This window comes from Nothoprocta perdicaria, unplaced genomic scaffold (genome assembly GCF_003342845.1).
Source record: "Nothoprocta perdicaria isolate Ctin4 unplaced genomic scaffold, notPer1 scaffold_133, whole genome shotgun sequence".
NCBI classification, from domain to species: Eukaryota; Metazoa; Chordata; class Aves; order Tinamiformes; family Tinamidae; genus Nothoprocta; species Nothoprocta perdicaria.
Window position 1 is genome coordinate 1,287,765 of NW_020454461.1, and position 18,357 is coordinate 1,306,121.

The window sequence follows — 18,357 nt, forward strand, 5'->3', positions numbered from 1 at the left end:
TTTGTATTGTTACCTGAAACCTAAAGCAGTTTCTTTCTTTCTCCCCTGAACTGACACTGTCTTCTCCATACTCCCACCTCTCTACTTCCAACTCGGAGAGCTGCGCTTTTCAGACGAAGAAAATTGCTCTGTGTGGACCCCACTGATGCTGCCCAACCTTTGGGGAACCTCTGCACCATGCTCTCAAATCCAGAAGCCACATCGTTGGGCAGAATTTATTTAGCAGAGAGACTGGAAACTGCTCTAGTAGGCTGTGCAGCTCTCCTCTCCCCTTTTTTTATTTATTAAAAAAACTCCAAAAAAACTAACAAATAAAAAAAACCCCAAGATGTTGTGTATGCCATGCAGCAGTGTGTGAGAGACAGGATTTTTCTCCTGAGTGGAAAGAACCATCTTTATATTACCTCATTTTTCAGTTCCAGGATTCATAGCATTGCAGATGGTAAATGGAAAGCAGTATGTATCCTACTGCTCTAGGTTTCTTGACTTAGTTTTGGTTTCTTCCTGCTTTTGATTATTGATGCTTTTTCTTCTCAGGGTCACAGCCTTTTAAGTTTTCATACGTGCAGATAACCATAATCTGTCATATGTACCAAGAAGCGTGATTGTGGTTCCTCTAGTCCGCAAGAGGAGAACCTTTCCATTTTTATCTTCCCCCCTGCCCTGACTTTCTCRAGGTTTTCAGAAGACTTCGTGGATTTGCTTAGAGATCAAACAGATTGAGGAGAAAAAAGATTTTTTATTTTTGTAGCGCCATTTTTAGTTTTCCTTAAGATGTAGCTTTTGTGGTTTGGCTGTTTGAGCCTGCGGGGGTATATGCATCCCTTTTCCYGTGGAAAATAAAGGACTTGTGTGAAAGGAGCATTTTACTGGAGCATATCCTACACACTGAAAAAGTTCTTAAATATGGACAATGTATTTTGAGGCTGTTTCAAGGTCTTGCCAGAGTTCTTTGTGGATTTTGTTCTGAATCAGAAGATACACCTGTTCTTCTGGGTGCTTTTCAGAAGCTTCTCCTGGGCAAGTTGAGAGAACTCTGCTGCTGACTTGGAGGGGACCTTGTCCTGTCACTGCTCGGGTTTGTGTGTGTCTGACCAGTGCAGAAAAATCAAAGCTGTGACCTTTCCAGAGAGCTGCTCTGTAAATCTACAGGTTTTGTTAGTGATGAGAATTTGGTCCACTAAAGCTTAGACTGCATCTATGCTTTTTATTCTTTTTTTTTTTCCCCGCTCTCCACACCCTCAGAGCATTTCTCCCCGTTTTTGCTTTTTTTYCCCCAATTTTTGCATTGCTTTACACTTAAAGAGAAGAGAATGAGTAGAGAAGTACCAGAAGAAAAAATGCAGAAGTTGAGCGTGGATAGGATTTCAGGAAATACATTTAACTATATCAGCGGCCTTGGCAAGTCAAGGGAAATGCAGCTCGAATGCTGGGGCTGAGATTTGGTTAAAAAGAGGTCTTCAGAGGCTTCAGCAAGAAAGGTTTTGTTGAGCAAATTGGCAGGAAGCCAGTTTGAGGAGAAAACTGGCAAAGAACTACAGCCTGTGATTGTAACTGTTAAATTGAATGACAGCAGAAAGGGGAGGGAAAAAAAAGAGATAATGAAGAGGCAAATGCTCTTTAAAGGAGGAGGAGACGAGGGAAGACTAAAGCCTTTAAAGACAAAAATTTGTGTTTCCAAGGGAGCAAATCAGCAGGATGGAAAGCAAGGAGGATATTAAAGTAAGGGATAAAAGAGTGCAAGGAAGATGAAACCATAGGATAGGAATAAAATTCAAGCTACAAGTTGGAGTGTTTAGAGAAACACTAATGAGCCTCACTTGTTTCTGATGGACAGAAAGGAAGAATGTACAGGAGGGCTGGAAACAGTTGATGGTTGAGGTGGTTCAGGGTTTTGCCAAGTTTCTTCAGGGGAGAGGAGGTGCATGGAGTCAATAGACAAGTAGATTTTCAACAGCCAGCCAGAGGTGCTGAAGTGCTCCATGTCCAAAGGAAGCTCAGTAATTGCTTTTTAAAAAACATCTTTTGAATTTAGTGCTCTAAATGAATTTAGGATATGAGATTTTTGTGTGGATTCCTTCTGTTAAAATATGCTGCTGAAATTATGTAAATTTAGGTATGCAGACAGGTAGGAATTCTCCTTTAGCCAAGGTAGCACGTTTCTGATAAATATGTTCATTGGCCTTTTCTGTGTCTATACAAACGACTTTATGGCTCCCCTCTTTGGGGTACAGGAAGTCTGATGATTGAAAATCTCCCATTTGAGATCATGTCCTTTTAAACCTATCTACCTGACAAACCTGCTTTTGAAAAACTTAAGCAGTGTCAGTCTGGTCAATAAGCACCTTTGATAGGATGTTTGGTATTTGAACTGAGAATGAGCTGGTTCGTTTCGGTAGTAGTAACTAGCAATGTTTCAGAACACAGTTCTGTAGAATGAAAGTCAGATTTTGAGTAGACTTGGCTATGTTATGTTTGACAGCACAGATACTACTTACTGGCAGAAATCCAGAGCATTTTGGAGAATGGAAGCTGCTCAGACACTTCTAAGTAGTCTCTATTTTGGTGGTGCAGWGTGATGCGCCTCCATGCAGAGCTTTATTCCAGCAGCTCTGAGCCGCTCTGCTCTCCTTCCAGTGTTTGTTTGAAACAGTTAAAGCTTGTATGGTGGGTATAGCATTACCAGGATGGTTATTTRCTAATCTCTAAATAGAAAATTTTAAAGCTTTTGTAACAAATCGAGATATTTACAGCAATATTTCAAGATGCATTTTGCTGTTTATAGATAGAGATGAATATCTAATACAATTTTATGAGATATTTTAAGTAATATAGTCATCTAATTCCTTCGGCTTAGGAGCCATATAATGCAAGCATTTGTATAAATATCTTTAGTTATATGAGATTCCTTTTGAAACTTGATGGTATTTGTCCAAAGTACTTGTCAAAATATTACCTATGGGTGTTGAGCTGTTTATAAAAAAAAGTTGCCAGCTTGAAGGTGAAAAAGTGAAAGATTTTATTTTTTCTCTATTTTATTGTGTAAGTTAATGTAAATTATATAAACAGGAAAAATGGTATTTTCTGAAGGTCAGTGTAAGAAGCTCTGAACATACCATTATTTACAGCCACCTTTTTTACTTTTTTTTTTTTTCCTTTCATCCTAGAGCCAGGTACTGAAGAAATAAAAAAACTACTCTTGCTTTTACTTGGTTGTGCAGTTCAGGTAAGTTTATTATATCAACATCTATATAGAATGGTTCAGGTTCTACAAGTCTGCTGTTTTGTTTTATACAAAACACCTGAGGCTTTATAGAATGGTGACCTACTTTCAATAAGCCATTTTCCTAATAAAAATAACAGTTTGTTAGCAAGTTTGTATCATTCAGCCACTTAAACTGAAAAACTAATTCTGTCATAAGCTCCTAACAATTTAGAAGCAACTTGAGTACTGGAGGAGGACACTGAAAAAAAGCCTGTGGAAGTTATTTTCAGAAGATATGAACAAGAATTTATATTTGTTGAATTAATGAATTATTATCCAATGTTTTTGATTACCACTACATGTTTTGTTTATACCAAATTACTGTAGTTGTAACATCTTTCTACATTAACAAAGTGTTAATAGAAAAAGTTACTGAAATGAGGGCAAGAAAGATTTTTTTAAAAACAATTAGAGTCCTATTGTTAAATCACGTAAAAATGATAGASTATTTTAGGTTTCAGTATCATCTTTTACGTGTTAGAATTAAGAAGTAAAACATTTTTGTAAGTTTACTTTTTTTTTATAGTGTCAGAAAAAGGAAGAATTTATCGAAAGAATCCAAGGTCTGGATTTTGACACAAGAGCAGCAGTTGCAGCCCATATTCAAGAGGTATAGTATTATTTTTGTATTCTTAAAATGTTTATTGTTTTAAGAGTGGAATATTGTTGGAAAGTTAATTGTGTGTGTTCAAAAGCAAATACACAAATCACATTCTAGTTTATCTGGTATTTGTTTGCTGTTTTTTCAGTGATTAAGTTCTGTTTCATAAGGTGGTTAATAGCAGGAAAATAATATGTTGCTCTTCGTAAAGAATTTCTTAGTATTACAGTAAATTCAGGTTAGTGAAAATTACTTGCATGAAATAATTTATCAAATAAAATTCAAATCTCATGTGAGATATGTGCTATAATTTGTCATAGTTGCATTTTGCTTTCTTTTTGCCTGGTGTGCAAGGCAGTATTTTTCAGGTAGAAGCTATATGCAGTTCTAAATTACCATTCATTTTCTAGTATATTTAAGCCATAGAGTTTCCACTTCATTTTCTTTACTTCTTTTCTACTCTTATAATTTGGAAAKGCTGATTTTTCTCTTCCATTTTATTCTGTATAGGTAACTCATAATCAGGAAAATGTGTTTGATCTGCAGTGGATGGATGTTAGTGTACTGACACAAGAATATGTTGAGCCTCTCTTGAAAAATATGGCATTACATTTAAAAAGACTTATAGATGAAAGAGATGAGCACTCAGAGGTATGAATGTGATTTATTACTTTTAAGAGAAATATAAGATAGCATTTTAAAAAATGATAGCCTTATCACTTTCAGAACTAATAGTTAATGTATGTTCTATTAGTGATTTAAGCAAGAACTCATAACTGCTGCCAAGTTATTTCAAGTAGTTACATAATTAATTCGGGCTGCAGTTAAATACTGTGATAAAATAGAACAGATAATGAGAGATTGTCTTTTTCATATGATCAGAGCCTGAAACAAGTTTAAATGACTTTCACCCTTATTTCTGAACAGTAAAGTGCATTTGGAAGGCTAGTCCCTGAGAGTGTAGTATATAATATCTACACTATAGCTACATTATAGAGCTTTGAGTGAAATGGAGCAGAATTCATAGCAGGAGGAGAAGATTTTACAAGCTTATCACTAGGCACAATCATTGCTACAGTGTGAGAATCAAAAGAGACAAAATGTGTTTAATAAGAGCTGCGRGTTGGGAGTCATATTGGTGACCTCAGACTTGCACCCTTATCAAAGCAATTAGATAGGAATCCCTTTTGAAAACTTCTTTGRCTTAGAGTGTGGATGTGGATTTGACCAGTTGAAGACTAACACAACTATCTTAAATAGTTGTGAGTTTTTAAGACTTACTTAGGTGTAGAGACCTCCTRGRTTTCGCTTTTGCTGCAGAATTCCARCAGTGTTTCTTTTATCATTTTAAATTTTGATTTATTAACACTGTGAATGATAATAGTTTCTGACATACAAATGGCTCTCTGAATGTAATTAGACCGTTGGTTGGTCTATTTGTTTAAATTTCCTAGACTATCATAGAGCTCTCAGAGGAACGGGACTGTCTCCGTTTTCTACCTCATGCATCAGCAGCACAATCACCTTGTGGATCTCCTGGCATGAAACGCACCGAGAGCAGACAGCACCTGTCAGTAGAACTAGCAGATGCCAAAGCAAAGATAAGAAGGCTTAGGCAAGAGCTGTGAGTATGCCTGGTTGCAAAAGTGTGTCCAGAGTTGCAAGGATTTCAAGTTCTGATAATGTTGAACAATAATAGTAATCTGTAAGAAAGCTATACATTTTCAGATGCTGAATTACAATTTGAAATATCTTTTTATAGTTACTGCCTTCTGGGAAGCCTATTTGTTGTATATAAGCATATTTATGGACCAGTGTGGAAATAGATGGTGTTTTCTTTTTGTTCCCTTAATAGAAATTAAGAATTCTGTTCTAGTTTTAACTGCTAACATAATAACGAGTGAACTAATGGGGTATTCTCTTGCAATTTTGTTCTCTGTAACTTTCTGTTTAAATGTGTTTTGAGCAGTATTAAGTTTCCACATGTTAATGGGCTCGTTGCTTTATATGAGTCATCTATTTCAAAAATACTTCACAGCTCATCTAATGTAATGTTGCCTGTTTATAGATATATATATATATATATATGTATGGACAATATGATGCCCAGTTTTGGAGCAGTGTCTTTGTCCCTCTTATATTGTTTTTTRTCAGTAATGCATACCTGACTAAGGTTTATGAATATTTGTATATGTTTATAATGGTGTAGCTTTGCAGTTGAGGCAATTACAGTGTGATGTGCTCAACATACCACACTATAGAGCTGGTACTGATACAGTGCTGATATGCTGCGTATTATCACACTATATGGGGTTGAACATGTCACACAGTATAGGGGTTGTTCCACTATGGCAAGAGGTAGGCAAGTAGAGCTGTATCCCAGCTGATTTAGAAGCTGGGACAAACTCACCTCTTTTTTTTGGAAGGAAGCAGTATGGTAATGATTCTCTGTCTGCACTGTACCTCGGTTACCTGTTTTTGTTGGAAATCATCATTGATGCTTTATTCATAGTCTGTGCCGCACTTCAAATAGGAATAATTTGTGCACCACAAAAATTTCCACTCCCACATCTTTCTGCATAGAAGATGCCTTAGCTGCACAGCATTTGCTTGCTTATGCCCCTCCATAGTGTTCCTCTTTCTTCCCATGCCAGTCTACACAGAAAATTACGTAACCCAACCTCTGCCAGACCTCCTGACTCATTTGTAAACTCGCCTGCAAACCTGGCTGCCGCAAGGAATTCAAACATGCATGCGTGAAACAAGCTTCAGTTGTACTGGTAGGGGTGGTTATTTAGCACTACAGGTAGTTTATAGAGTGGATACATTTCATAGCTGGAATCTGATGTGGCTTGTTATGATTTCCARTTTATCCAGATAGGAGCTACTGTCTTCTCCCCCTAGTGGTAACCCCTTGGCTAAAGGGAATATTACCCTCTTCCATCTAGTTCAAGTCTCTTTAAATTTTTTTTTATTTCCATTTTTTCCCCCTCTATTCGATGAAGAAAAACTAGTTCAGTAAGTAGTGAGTACATAGATTGTCTGTCTCTGTAGTCTAGGAATAACTCTAGAGTGGTGGTAAAGAATTATTTAAAGGAAAAAAAATATGGGAAAATCTTMTTCTCCCTATAGCAAAGCAAAGCCTCATGCTGTTTTAGCACAGTGAAGTCTACACCATTTGAGCTGAAGTAATGGATATAAAATTGGAAGAGATTGGATATGTACGCTAAGTAACCTGCACCTCATTTATAAACAGCATAACTGAAAATTTTCACTGAGCAGAATTAGGGGACATAAAATTAAACTGAGTTGAAGGTAGCAAAAAATCGAGATCTTCAGGCTTCTGGCTTGCCTTTATCAGAGCTTGTTGATCAGATCATCGGTAGCTGGATGGATCAAGTGTCTGGTATTTACTCGATGAATCCCCTTCCCCCCTGCATCTTGGTCTTGATGAAGAATAGAGGACAAAAAGATGGGGCTCGTTTTTTCTGATGTCTGTATTATTATGTGTCTGCTGAAATGAGCCCGCCCAGGATATTCTATAAACAGCTGCACCAAGAAAATTAGTGAAAAAATTGGTGTTATTAGTTTGATTGACAGTTAATAGATAGCCTAAACAGTGAACACTGGTATGTTCTGTATAATTTAATGCAATCCTTTCTAGTCTGTAGCTGAAGCATGCAATTAGGGCAGCAGTGATGGCTCAGAACATTTCACATTTTGCACTCGCTTTGAATTCAATTTGTAAATAAATTTCCTTTAGGCGTAGCAGTATATTTAAGATACTAGACTTTGTTAAATTAATTTCTGTTTATAGCATTTGATATAAAACGCTCTTTTTTATAAGGGCAATACTAGATTCATTCCGAGATAGGAAATGGCTTAATATATTTAGAACCTACGTTTTGGCAGTGAACCTTTAGCTTTGGCTTACTGTGTACTGCGGCCAATAATTTTTTTCTTTTTAACAAAACATCTGTAAAGATTGGTTTTCCTTGCAGCATGGTATACCACCTTTTGGATGAAAACTGATTTGAGGACTATAATACAGTACCTCCAGGAATGGAAGCTGCACGCCTAATTCTTTATATTAAGTCTTACTGGTTTCTATGTAGAACCATATTATAGCAATATGAATGTTAATAGAAAAATCATAGTAATCTGACAATATAATAGGGAATAAAATTGTATTTCTGAGTGGATTCTAAATATCTACCTAGAAGAATACCTAGAAGAATACCTATATACCTAGAAGAATAAATGACATCTGCTCTGGACCTGCTAGAGGTTTTACTGAAACAGTATATGGTTGCAGATAGGTCATTTATTGTGAGATTGTCTCGTTTTAAAAAACAACGGTGTTCTGGCTTTGCCTAAAGCAAATGAATTTTTCCCCGTTATGATTACTTTTAAATACCTTGTACATCTCAGTGCATTAAATTCTCTTTATTTTATGCTCTAACTACTTCTGTTTCATGTTTGAATTCCATATTTAATAATATAGAAATATATCTGAGTATGCAGTACAACTCTTAGCTATATAGTCTGTGTATGTTTTTTTTCGTCAGTGAATACTCTTTGTTTTGATATGGAATTGAATTTTAAATACTAGGTATGCTGCCACTTGGAGGGAAAGCAATTTTTCTCTAGGACATGGTCATTCTGTAAATAATTCTTTTTTTTTTTTTTTCTGAGCATTTAGAAATAGATGTTAGTGAGAAGGATACAAAAGCAAGTCCTGTAAGAATTGTACTATTCTGTGTTAAATTGTTTTTTTGTTCAGAGTAGAACAGGCCAGCCACTGCATTGTATCTGTAAAAGCAAGATTCATTAAAGAGGCTACATTATATACCATTGATTTACTAACCAGCACCACTTTCTTCTGAGTAGAGGCACCTTTAAAACCTTATTTCTTCACCGTAAGAGGAAAAAAGGAAGAATGCAGAAGTATAAACATGATTTTTTAGTTTGTTTTTTCATGATCTGTAACAGGATTCATCAGTGACTCATGTCTAGAGGAGCTGTATTCTATTAAGTTTTTAAGAATATTTTCATCATTTACTTTTAAATGTTAATTTCTCATTAAATATTTGTGTGTAAAGTTTTTTTTTTTGACACAATAACATAATGCTTTCTGTTCTGCAAAAGTAGGGTATTTTTGTGAACATCAATTAAGTGACTTATAAAAACTTGACTAAAATTGAAAGATTAGGTTTAGATCAAAACCTAAAAAATACTTAAAACATAAGCCTGAAAACTAGTTATGTTATTTCATGTTCATGAGATTTTTGGATTCAATAAGGAAATATTCAGAAATCTGTTTCTGTTACAGCCAAATGATGAGATAATACAGTTTTGTAGCCATGTTTAACTTTGTGTTTCCTCTTTTAAGTGAGGAAAAGACTGAGCAGTTGCTTGACTGTAAGCAAGAACTTGAACAGATGGAAGCTGAGTTAAAGAGACTTCAGCAAGAGGTATGGGTCTGGTGAATTTGTGCTTTGGCTGCTAGTGTGTGAAGTCAGTGAGGGTCATTTGAGAATATTTTATGTCAAAGAAATTTGCTACTCTTACTGTGATCTGTAGAGAAATGGACTGAAGCGTATGGACCTTGCAAAACACCAAGTCAGGTATCTTGGAAAAACATATGGGCCCAGCCTTTATCCTTCCCTAAATTAACTTATGTTATCTTTATGCATTACCTTTGATTTAAAAGAACTTGAAAAGAATTTAAAGGAATGCAAGTGGAAGCATTTTCCTTCAACACGTATTGTCCAGTATTTTTTCTTGCCAGTGGCTACTTCGTCGCAATTGTTTTTCTTTTTATGGAGCTCACTCGGAATAAGTTGTGATTGTTTCATTTTAAAGACTTCAGGAGTAATATTAACTAACTTGTTTGTAGAGAACTTGAAATGTTTTTCCCTTTATTGAAAGTGCAAAGGCTTGCAYGGTGAGGCTAGTCCTTATCCCGTCAAGACTTTCACTATGTTCAGATTAAAGAACTAGGGGCAGATGTTTGAATAACAACCTGATTCAAGAAACACTTTTATATTGATAATAAGTTACAATGATCAAAGTTCAATGCTCTGAAAGCTTTTTACATGAGTTCTTAATATGATTACTTTTTAAGTAAACATCTACTCTGTGCTTACATACTGCTGAGGCAGAAAAACAGTGATATTTAAAAGATAGAGGTTGAATCAATGAAATAATTATCGAAATCTTGAAATATGTCTGGAGTATATATTCATGTTTTTGTGACCACAGCAGTGCTGGAACACTTTAATMTTTGTGGGAGAGATGAGTGATCTATATTTGTACCAGCGTGGAGGAAAAAAGTGATCATGCAATTCACTATTTTTATATTTTTTCTTTTTTCTAGAATATGAATTTACTCTCAGATGCCCGGTCTGCCAGAGTGTATAGAGATGAATTAGATGCCCTTCGTGAGAAGGCAATTCGAGTSGACAAGCTTGAAAGTGAAGTCAGCCGGTATAAGGAGAGACTGCATGATATTGAATTCTACAAAGCCAGAGTGGAGGTATATTAAGGGAAAAATAATCATAAACTACATGCGTTGTTTTTGTTTGCCTTTCTTTTTTCAAAGTTGCTGTGTCGATGTGAAGATTAGGACACAAAACCAGCAATAATAGCTTCTTGCTATCAGATGAACAGGTCAGGTCTTTTGTGATAACTTTTGTGAAATTCAGTTTATTATCTTAGTGTATAGTGTGAAATAATCTGCTGAAATTTAAATAAACTTTCTCAAGTTACATGCTGTATAACCACTCTAGCTGAAACATCTGTTCTTCAGGAGATTCCAAAGCTGCTTTCATATGTCATTGGTAAATACAGATATCTGCTTTCCTAGTCTGCATCTCTTCCTAATATTTGACCTACTTAAAATATTGCTCTTCAGTCAGAGGTTCAGTGCTCTGATTTGTGTTCCCAAATATCCTCACACTCGTTGGCTGCTGCCTATCCATGATGTGGTAGGTTAGCGGGGATGAGCTCGCCTGCAGCTGGGAGGCCTTTGTGTTTGAAAATCATCATGCGGGAATGACTTTGTGAACTGGGCGTACCTGCTCTCTGTGTAAAGTGGCCATAGAACTCATGGTTAGAAGAGTGGATTTTGCACTAGTGTAAATTACACTTTCATAGTAAAAAAGTCAAACTTTTGTTTACATATCTTATACATTGTAAATTATTTAATATCCAAACATACTTGAATAGAAACAGATGTTAATTCATTGGCGTTGCTCCATGATAATGATAATTATAAATTAACATAATTGTGCACTGAGCAGTATCAAGGGTAAGTACTTATATATGTTTAGTGGTTTGTTTTTGTTTTTGGTTCTCAACCCCCCCCATCCCAGTCTTACAGCTGAATACATGCAGAAGTTTGAAAAGTTACATCTGTTATGTAAAATTACCARTTATATTTTTTTCATATATTATCTTCATTGAGTGCCATTAAAGAAATTTTTAAAAGCGCCCCTGTGTATTCATAAATTAAGGCTATTTTAGGCTTTTCAAATATGATTGTCTTCTGGGACATCCTGTTGAGTTTTTAACACGAGGAGGAGCCTGGTTGAGCATTTAAGTCGATTTATCCAATTGCCCATAAGCCTCAATATAGCCTGTAGAAAAATGTTCCCCATTTCCTACAACATAAATATTAGGATGATCTATCTGATAATGCAATAAATAAAGAATAAAAGACACAGGTACCTCCGTCTTCTGCCTATGACACTAGCCAATACTAGGTGCTCACAGACAGTCTAAGGCTGCTGCTTTCCTGTCATGCTCTCCCAGCATCCAGCAGACTCTGCTCAGTAAGATCTTATTCGTGGCAAGCGCCCTCAAGCTTCATAAGCTTGACTCTTTCTTCGTGAATTAGGTACCTTTTCAATACATGTAAGCTGCTGGCAATCATACGCAGTAAGTTCTGCAATTTAAATACATGGCAGTTTTTTTCCTTTTTTTTTTTTTGATGCTAGTATTTTAGTCAGCTGTAGTCCAAACAGTTGCAATACATCGGCTTTCAATGACAAATGTCRGATTACGAGAGTGTTCGTGGCCTGACTGTGATTAATCAACAGCCTCTTAATTTCTGATGTCTTAGTGAAAATGTCATTTTCCTTATGTTAAATTTTATGTGATTTATATGAAATTGCTGTATTTTTTAGTGAAAAAACAGAATTGTTGTAGCTTCAAAATGAATATTTGCTAGTAGAGTAACATGTCCAAAGCTAGATGTGATGAGTASCAAAGTTTGTTTTAGTAAGAAAATACCTTTTTTGTGTGTTTCTTTTTGTTTTAATTCTTGCAGGAGCTAAAGGAGGACAATCAAGTGTTACTAGAAACAAAGACAATGCTGGAAGATCAATTAGAAGGGACCCGAGCCCGTTCTGATAAATTACATGAGTTAGAAAAAGAGAATCTACAATTAAAAGCTAAATTACATGATATGGAGATGGTAAGTGTAAATGGAGGATGACAAAGATAACCGATATGCTTTGAATTTCATTTGCATATTTATTAACAGAGGTTCTCCTAATTAAAATGGCGTGGGGGAGAGGAGGAAGGTGTCTTGATTTGCTTACATCTCTTTTGGATATGATTTTCTGCAGCAGCTTTGGTTCTACCTAGGGAAGTATGAATTTCAAAGATAGTGTTCTTTTTCAGTCTGATAGCTAAAATATAATAAAGAATATAGAAGCTCATTAGTAATTTTTTATAAGAAAATGATATATTGTCATTAAATAGTTAAGCTGGAGATTTTCAGTATTTGAAATCGTGGTAAAACAGTGACATGTTTTTCAGACAGTTTTTCCCAGTATAATTTCTGTTGTTAACCACCTTTTMTTCAAAACAGTCAGTGTTCTAAAATAACCAATCACAATTTGCATAATGTGATTATGCATGATTGCATGCATAATTTGAGCTTTTTTTCCCCTTCTTTCTCTGTCTCCTTAAAAAAAAAAAAATCATTTTCTAACAATTTTGAAAGTTATAGCTGTGATTTATTATTATAAAATCAAGGTGTTTGGGAAGGATAGTTAAGATGAGAGCCAGGTGAGGTACTTTCATCCTGAGACCCAAACATGTATTTTTATTACTAATTTTCCTAAATTAAAGTAGTCTTGCAGTATTCTAGAGAAGATGAAAATTCTCTTTCTGTGTCTCTAGTCTTATTTATTTTTAGTGATATGTGTGCTTTTAAGCCCTACTATACCATGTGTGCCTGATTTCTCTTTATTCTGAGAAGAGTGAACGTGCAAAAAGAGTAATTGTAAGAATCATTGTGATGGGTTATGATGAGAGGAGGTTCTTTGCAGGTTTGTTATTTTGTCTAAAACTACAAATGTGAAATAATTTTTAAGGAGCGCGATATGGACAGAAAGAAGATTGAGGAACTCATGGAGGAAAATATGACTCTAGAAATGGCTCAGAAACAAAGCATGGATGAATCATTGCACCTTGGCTGGGAACTTGAACAGATAAACAGGAGTACTGAACTTTCTGAAGGTAAACATAGTTAATACTTGCAAACTTGTAGAAAAATTGAAGAAAAAAAACAAATAATGTATATTTGGCTATTATTTCAGAGACTTCCAGAGTGGAATATTTTATTTGCTTACACTGCTTTCTCCAAGTTGAAATGTCAAGGAGAAACCTTCAGCAGAGCTGCCATTAATTATGCTACTTTCAAATCTATTTTAACTTTATATAAAGATGAGGATTGGAAAYGGTGTGGAGAGAGTAAAATTTACTTAAATATGTCAGATAGGATTTATATTAAAAATAAATAAGTCAAATGATTAAATGCATTTTTTTCCCCAACTCTGAGCTACTGTTGAATAGTAATACTGCTCTTTTCCCTGAAGCGTGTTCAGCAGAATAGCTGTCTATGCATCTCTGCATGGCTTCTCATAGAGTGTGTGTGGGAGTGGTGGTGGTGCAGGGTTTTTTAATTTTTTTTATTTTTTTTGGTCTCTAATAAGAAATCTGTGCTGTGCACCATGGGAATATTCTAGTGAACAAGTATCCAAGTATCAGCTAGGGCCCATTGCTGCCTTTTGCCTTGTACTTCCTTTATCTTCTGCCAGATTCTGTGTTTAGAGATGTGGCAGCAAGTGGCTCTAGTCCTCGCTGAACTGTGGAGATGCAAGGGCCTGGGGCAGTCTCCAGGCCTGGAGCAGTCTCCATGCTTCCTCTTTCAGCTGGCCAGTGTTGCAGAATGTAAAGGAAGCGTTCTGGAGCGGAAGGTGTCTGCTGAGTCCTTCTTCAGAGACTTACTAGGGAATTGGTGTCTTTACAGACTTTTTTCTTTTTCTCCCTGAAGCAGGGAGAAAAATTGCAAAGGTGGGGGCAGCCTTGTAATTTTTCTCACCTACYAGCTCAAGAAACCTTCACAGAAGTCAGGGCAAAGCTCAAACGCTGGACAGTTCAAAGGGAATCCTAACCTCCTGTCTTGCACAGTTACAGCATCTTTTGCCCTGTGAAGGGGAGAGACAACAGTTCTTTTTTGTTTTGTTTTCCCTTTCTTTTTCTCAGTCCTATATTATCTCCTGAGATACATCCTATATGAAGTCTCTTGTGGCTCTTCTCTTAAATGCAGATATGATGTTTTTGAACTTCATTGCATTACTATTCGAGTGTCTAGCTGTTTAATGCAGACTGTGATTCTTCATATTAATGTTCTCTAAGTTAAGAATTATTAAAGCTTACTCGAGAAATTGTTTACAGAGAGAACCATGGCATAAATTTTGCTTTCGCCAATGTAGTACCTCTTCTTATGCAGAGGATTACATACAAGGGATTTGTTTGAAAAATATTTCCTGATTTGCAGGAAAGAAATTTTGTCCTAGTTTGTAATTGAAGCATGAGGGGACATTTCCTTTAAACCTCTTTCTATTGGGTGTTCTATTGTGTTATAAGGGAGGTGAGTTATTAAGCCTGAGAAACTGTATTCACAAGGAAAGCTCTGGAGGATCATCATAGGTTTCTGAGTCCTGTGAGTATGCCAGGGCAAAGTCTATCCTTTGAGAACTCCGGCTAATGGCAAGTTCTTCTTATTCATGGTGCTTTCTTTTTAATCCTACAGTGCCACAGAAGTCTCTTGGTCATGAAGTAAATGAACTGGCATCAAGCCGGTTACTGAAGCTGGAAATGGAGAACCAAAGTTTACTGAAGACAGTGGAAGAACTACAAAGTGCAGTAGGTTCTGGGGAAGGCAGTAGTTCAAAGATACTGAAAATGCAGAAAGAAAACCAAAGACTTAGCAAAAAGGTAGTCGTCATTATTTTTTAGAGTCTATATGGTTTTATGTTATTCACTTATAAGTTTTAATTATAATGCTTGTAAATAAGTGTTATTTATAAGTTTGAAAAACAACAGCAAAAACTTACTTGTGCAAGGAGACCTATTTGTTTTTTAATTATGCTTTTTGTTATATATGTGACTGCTTTATTCAGAAAGTTATCATAGCTACATGTGGAAAAATCAGTGCATTGATATTGGGGACATGGTGAAAGTTCTGTGAAGAACTTTGGAAGGGTATTTGTTGGGTTTGTTTGTTTTTGTAAATTATTAATTGCACATGCATAGAGATACTACTCGGTTCTCAAAAACTCCACAAAGTTGTTCATGTGTCCTTGTTCATAGGAATTTCATGCACTTTTAAAACTCAGAAAAAAAGGAGATGTGATGCTAAGGAATTGTGGAACAAGAGAGTGAAAGGAACTAATCAGATTTATCCATACTAATTTACAATATTCCCTAGATTATATATGTCGTATGGAATAACTTTGTCATTGGTTAGTGACTAATTAGAATGGAGTGAAACATCTAAAGCTTCTAGAGTATCTGCTAAAGGAAAAGCTATGTCAGATGCAAGAGATTAATTTTGAAGTGAGAGTTAAATAAGAGTTGGTGGGAGGGGAAAGAATTTAGGTTCATGTCTTCAGTATTTTTATGTTTTTTCTTATTTCTTAAAAATACCGTATTCCTTTAGGAATTGAGCTTGTGTACAGTACTGGCTAGGTTGTTGAGGTGGGGGAAAGAAATAAAAGTAGGAGAAAAATGAAGCAGTAGAGATGCTTATTTGAGGATCAGCCAGCAAGAAAATAAAATCCAAACCCACTGTTTTTGTCTTGCTTTTTATAACTTGTCATTGCCTTTTCTGTGAACTTATGTCRTTACATGGACAATAAACATCTCAGGAAAATATGAGATGCCAGCGTTTAGCACTGTCTGGCTTAGTCATCTTGCAAAAGTAGGCAACCACCGCTAATGGGGGACGCTGTGAAGCAGGTGAAAGGCCTTTGACTCTTTGCTGTGATGGGACTTCTGGTATCCCGGCTACTCTTGCTGCTTAGGAGGAGTCAAAGATATTTGGATCCTACAAGCTCTTGACATTTTTTAGCTGTATTGCCTTGATGCTCTCACACCATCTCTTTATACTGAACAAATCTGAATTCCACTATCTTCAGGACAGGACAGAGACTACCTCTCTGTGATAGACACACAGACTTATCAAGCTGTAGGATGATCCTTCAGTAACAATCAAGATCCTTCTAACAAGATCCTCCATACATAGTGTTCTATCTGGCATGCTTTCTTTGGAAATATGCTGGAAATTCCTCTCTGAGTTAATCTAGAAGCTCACAAAGGCAGCGTGAAGACAGCGTCCACAGAAACACTCCTGCTGGTGCCTGGTTGGCAAATACTTTCCAAGGCAGTTGGGCAGTTCACTGAGAAATATGGTAGAGTGTGATTGCATCCCTGCTGACATGATAGAACAGCTTCTCCTTTGAAAAAAAACAATGAAACTTTCACTATTCCCACAAAATAAATATTCCYCTATTGGACAAGAAASTGGGAAAATCTTAATGTCAGAGGAAGAGGCGAGCAGAAGGCTGRTGAAATGTTAGCATTCTCATTTTAAGAGAAATTCTTTAACTCAAGTTTTGGGCTAACTGATGTTATGTTTTTGTATACTTCCATTCAGCAAATCACTTCATGGAAGAACAAATTCCATTCTAGTATCTTTCAGTATCTTTTTTTGATTATTTTTATTTCTCAGTATTTAACAGCAAGAACAGGTATCATTCAGAAAACTTGTTTATGAAAATATTTCACCTGTGTGCGGTCAGATTTATGTCTGGACCTCTACAGGAGTGAGGAATGTGGACTGTGGACTTGACAGAGAATGTAAACTTTACAGCAGATGATGATGTACGTTGTTTCGAAGTTACTGATTATAACTTAGGTGTGACTAATACATGAATACATTTAATAAGATCAAACAATATTCAGCCCTTATGAAAGAGACTTGAAAGAATAGTGTAAACCTCAGTAAAATGGATTTTTAGTGTAGTTAAAATATGACCAATTTTATATATAAAACATTTTACATATAGATGTTACATGTTCTTCTGAACCTAGAGAGAAGATTTTACTAGATGTGACTTTCACTCTTGAATAGGTGAGCTGTTTCAGGTACAGAATAGGAAAGTCTATTTTATTCTTTAATCCGCTTTGTTAATTTCTTTATATTTATCCATTTAAAAATGTAAGAGGTAATATCATTTGTAGGTAAGTTTTAAATTTTCTGTTTATTTCTCTTTTCATAGCTTGAGGGACTAGAGAATGAAATTAGCCAAGAGAAGCAAAGCCTTCAGAATAGTCAAAATTTGAGTAAAGATCTAATGAAAGAGAAAGCACAACTTGAAAAGGCGCTTGAAGCACTACGAGAAAATTCAGAGCGGCAAGTGAGTAGCAAAATCAAAAGTCGAATTTTGTGTTTTACTGTTCTCCTTTTGTACCTTTTAATAGGCATAAAGAGATTATGAGTGTATCAGATTTGCCCGAAGAGAATACATGCAGCAAAATGGCTTATCTAAGATCTGCAGCCARTGAGAATTGGCTCGTTATTAGCTAAGGCTTGAGTGTTAGTTTTAGGATTTTCTGGTATCTTCTTACATYTCAGTTTTTATTCTGCTTCTTAGACTTTCATGGGCCGTGCCCATGCTTCTAGTTGCTTAGAGGGAGTAGTTCTGCTGAAGCAGTAAAGCTGGCGTGGGCCAAAAACCCTTGAGCTCCGCTGAGAACTGCAGCAGCCATCTCTGTAACAGTTCCCTGCATTAGGGTAACTTCTTCCTGGGGCTTGAAGGTAGAYGGCAGAAACTGTTCTTAGACGCCAGAAACTGGCATCAGCTTCTTAGTAAAAATTTATGGCTGTGTCTGAGAGGAGGGAATCTAATCAATGCAGAGACCTTCAACAGCTCTTTGCAGAGTAATTCAGAGAACCTGTGGAAGGGCAGGCAGTAGAAAAGGAGTTATGGAAACAATTGGAAATACTATCTTTAGGAGTCAAAGTTTTCARAATTAGAATTGCAGTTGTCTGTTATAAACTGTGTGTATGCTTCTTGATGAGATTTCTCTTTATTTGGTTTAATAGAAAATTAAAGGCACATTCTTTTAG

The 18,357-nt window shown here is 36.0% G+C and overlaps 1 protein-coding gene across 1 annotated transcript in view; it reads left to right on the forward strand.

Moving 5' to 3' along the window:
- The window catches only part of CCDC88A (coiled-coil domain containing 88A), a 77,144-nt gene that overhangs the window by 25,564 nt on the left and 33,223 nt on the right, over positions 1-18,357 (forward strand). The window contains exons 5-14 of the mRNA XM_026033777.1: positions 3,168-3,226; positions 3,792-3,875; positions 4,377-4,517; positions 5,321-5,490; positions 9,259-9,340; positions 10,246-10,404; positions 12,199-12,345; positions 13,253-13,397; positions 14,977-15,161; positions 17,507-17,644. Coding sequence (XP_025889562.1) covers positions 3,168-3,226; positions 3,792-3,875; positions 4,377-4,517; positions 5,321-5,490; positions 9,259-9,340; positions 10,246-10,404; positions 12,199-12,345; positions 13,253-13,397; positions 14,977-15,161; positions 17,507-17,644 — 1,310 coding nt within the window. The remainder of the gene's footprint in view (positions 1-3,167; positions 3,227-3,791; positions 3,876-4,376; positions 4,518-5,320; positions 5,491-9,258; positions 9,341-10,245; positions 10,405-12,198; positions 12,346-13,252; positions 13,398-14,976; positions 15,162-17,506; positions 17,645-18,357) is intronic.